The 3589-nt window shown below is 41.5% G+C and overlaps 1 protein-coding gene across 1 annotated transcript; it reads right to left on the bottom strand.

Moving 5' to 3' along the window:
* Positions 1 to 1095: 1095 nt before the first annotated feature.
* Ctxn3 (cortexin 3) lies at positions 1096 to 1338 on the bottom strand. Its single transcript, XM_038332086.1, has one exon. The coding sequence runs from the start codon at positions 1336 to 1338 to the stop codon at positions 1096 to 1098; it is 243 nt and encodes an 80-aa protein (XP_038188014.1).
* Positions 1339 to 3589: the final 2251 nt, after the last annotated feature.

The following is a 3589-nucleotide window of genomic DNA, read 5'->3' as shown; positions in this document are numbered from 1 at the left end:
CTCTCTCTCCAGGCTTGTGACTGTTCACGCATGCACACCGATAGTATCCAATTCCCTCCCTTGGACCCCCTGCCCCTTCCTGGATAGCCTTCCTTTCTCCTAACCCTCTTTAGAATAGGCTGCACTGTGTTGTAGGCACCCTTCAGGAAGGGAGGGGGTGAGTAGGATGACTTTTCCTGCTCTCTCTTCTCTTTCGGGAAGATGTTAACTCATTCAGTACCACATACCACAAACAGAACATTTATCTCAGCAAAATGAGAGGCTCTATTGCTGCATTTTGAAATTTTTTTATTTGATAACTATATACAGATATAAACACATAATCCTCATATAACCACAGTCTTCTTGCTAAGCAGTGAACTTCCTTTTAAGACAAAATGCTGAAGCTACACTTGCAATCCATGAGTTCCATTAGAAATGTAAAGACAATGAATTTAGATTATACATCGGTGCATCTACATGTGTTAGCCATAGGAATACAGAGATTGGGTTTGGCCTGATCATTTCAAGACTCTGTAGACTTTTGAGTTTAATGTTATGTAAAAATGAAAATGATAGCATTCTCATCCAAATTTACCAAGTAAATATCTAGCTTTCTGCGGCCTAGTGCTTCATGCTTTGGGAGAAAATGGGTGCCGGCTTACGGTTGTCTCTGCCCCAGCTTCATCGCTCTGCCCAGTGCCTAAATGTGTACAAAAATAAAACTGACAGGCACTATTTGAGCAAGGTAGTCTCTTTTCAGCCTGGTCCTCTGCCACAGATCAGATTTTCTCTTATTGTTTGTACTCTGCTCTGATCAGAGATTCGTCAGTTGACAGCGAAGTCTAGAATCAGTGTTCTTGGTTTTACAATCACATCCGCAACGATATCCCTTCATTGAGTAAACACCGATGTCTGTACCTTCCTACATAATATAAACTTTCCATTATCCTCAAATAAAATCCTTTAACACGATAGCATTTATGAAATAACGAATCATTGTCTTAAGGTCAGATATGGCTAAAATTTGATTTGTTGAGAACGTTAACAAAAAGGAAGCTTCGATCAGACATAAAACACTTTGCCTCCTTAGGAGGGCAGCCTACTCTGTCCCCGCTAGGCAAGGGCATGGTCAAACTGCCCTTTCTCTAGGCCTTCAAGCCCATCAGCCCAGGTTGAGGTTGGCATGCTCCGATATGGGTCTAGAAGAATCCGGAAGCATCTGACGATGAGGATGCCCAGAAAGATGAACAACAAGATCACAAAAACAAATGTTGTTTTCTGTTCCAGAGACATGCTAGAATCTGATAAGTTCCCAAGGGGTACCAGAGGTGAAGGGATGGGCTGTCCCCCATCCATCGTTCAGGGAATCCAGAGCACAGACTTTCCTGGCTCCCCGTTCTTCCATCCTCAGTTAGCAGAGATCATGGTGGCTGCTTCCTGGAGAGGCTGTGTTATCTTTGGGGAGAAAGAAAGGAAAGAAGAGGAAGTAACGATCAGAATGGAACCTCCCGTTTTTGAATCACAGCTATACTTCTCAGACACAGTCTATAAGCCAACTTTCCTTTACACCAGGGAGACTTAATTCTGCATGAGTGCAGAGAATAATATAGCCCTTTTGCACAAAATTATCAGATTGTCCTTAGAATGGTCACCAGGGACCAGGAAGGATGGGCAGGGAGTGCAAAAACAACAAAGAAGATCCGTACAAGAAGATCCGTACAAGAAGATCCATATGCAAACCAATGTTGGCTCAACGTGTGCTGTTAACTAGACGTGCAGCCTCTCTGCCCTGGACTCCTCCAGTTTCATGCAGTCACGCCATTCTCACACCAATATGAGAATGTTGTTAATCAATAACTGAGCAGCACCTATGTTCCAGCACTGTGATACATGTGACATCCTTGAGTCATGAAAGCAGGGACCTCTACAACTCCAGGCTGAGGAAACTGAGACCAAAAAATGTGTTTAGTACAGAAACTCTCACGGGAAGCACTGGTCTCTGGGCTTCAGAGTCTGGATTCCTCTTTTCTGTGAAACAAGTATGGGACCTCAGAGAGGTTAGTAAGTTGTGCAAATGCATTCAGAATTCCCTGAATATCTCTCAGTACTAGGACAAAGATGAACGTCTGTGAAATTTGAGAAGTATAATAATAAGAAGAAAAATCAAAGTGTTGTTTCATTTCAGACAGGACTAAGAGAGACACTGCTTTCTGCTGCCTGAGCCAAGGGGAAAGGAGTAAAGCAGATTCCTAAACCATCAAGGAAGGTGTTTCATCTTTGTTCTTCAAGGAACAAAGACCAGGTTCAATACTTGACCCTGGGGAGGACCTAGAGAACTGAGCAAGGGGAAATGAGTTTGATCTGCTACAACTAAAAGGGTGGCTCTCTCAACTGTGGATGGCTTCCTATCACTTAACACCATTGCATTGAGAGAGAGTAGCTCTCTCAACTGTGGATGGCTTCCTATCACTTAACACCATTGCATTGGTTGGGGGGAGAGAAGGACACACAGAGAGAGCTATTACATTTCACTGTTAAAATTGAGGCATTTAGATATTACTATTTGCTTTTAAAAGCAAAGAACAGAATACAGGAAGGCAATTAAAATCTTCAGGTACTATGCTAAATCAACTTACATTTTGTAAAGAAAAGCCTACATACTAAACAAGACGATATCGAAAGTGATATGACATATTGCTTATCATTTTTTTCTGTAAGACAAAATACATAACAGAATGTTTGACTATAGAAATTAACACGTGTCCATAGAAATTATCCTCAATGAGAGTAAGCAACCAAATAAAAAGAAAAATCATGATCTAAAGCATCAACATAAAACTTCTTCTGTTCACTTCCAACCATCCCTTTAGTACACCATTAGTCATTGCAATAATAGAGCGCATGTAATTTGACACATGAACAAATATAAAACAAAATCCCTATTCTCTTTAAAAGCAGGCTTACAAAGGGGATAGCTACCAGTGTCTGGGAGGATGCAGTTACCAGTTTGGGGGTAATGGACCCTTTTGTAGCTCAACCACTTTAATTTTCTTTGTCTTGAATGCTGAAACAGTTGGAAGTCTCATTCATGATTTGTGCCTCTTTTGAAGAACAGGTGAGGTAAAATTTAACTATTTTAAAAATAAATAAGCCCTTTAGACATACAGGAGATATTGCTAGTTTGGATTTGGGTCAAACTCATTTGTTTTTCAAGTATCCTCCTGGCCTTGGGTGTTAAGTCTCACTGGGTCTGGAGGGCAGGACAGTAGCTAGAGCCTCCGATGCAATTTCCTTACCATAAGAGACTAGAGCCATCTGTAGCCACATTGGACTTAGTCACTCCAAATATAAAATTTTCCAAGAGCAGGAGAGCACAAAGGCACAAAAGAGAGCCATCTGATCGTGGGTTAGCACATATCTCAACTGTCCCTTGCATGTTCTTTCTTGCCTTTTCCTGTCCTATGGGTTCTCCTCCCTATGGCCCCTCCTGTCCTTGCTATTCACTAGAATCCCTTTCTGTGTCTAATTTTCCTCTGGCCCAAATTAGGTCAGCATCTTCTCCTTTGTTCTCAACAGAGCAAAGTATGCATTTCTTGAATGTCTTTTA

This window comes from Arvicola amphibius, chromosome 5 (assembly GCF_903992535.2).
Source record: "Arvicola amphibius chromosome 5, mArvAmp1.2, whole genome shotgun sequence".
NCBI lineage: Eukaryota > Metazoa > Chordata > Mammalia > Rodentia > Cricetidae > Arvicola > Arvicola amphibius.
The sequence above is the reverse complement of the archived record's forward strand: the minus strand, read 5'-3'. Positions and strand labels throughout refer to the sequence as shown.

Excerpts from the sequence above, each read along its gene's own strand:
- Ctxn3 (XM_038332086.1), bottom strand. The coding sequence starts at position 1,338 with ATGGATGGGGGACAGCCCATCCCTTCACCTCTGGTACCCCTTGGGAAC.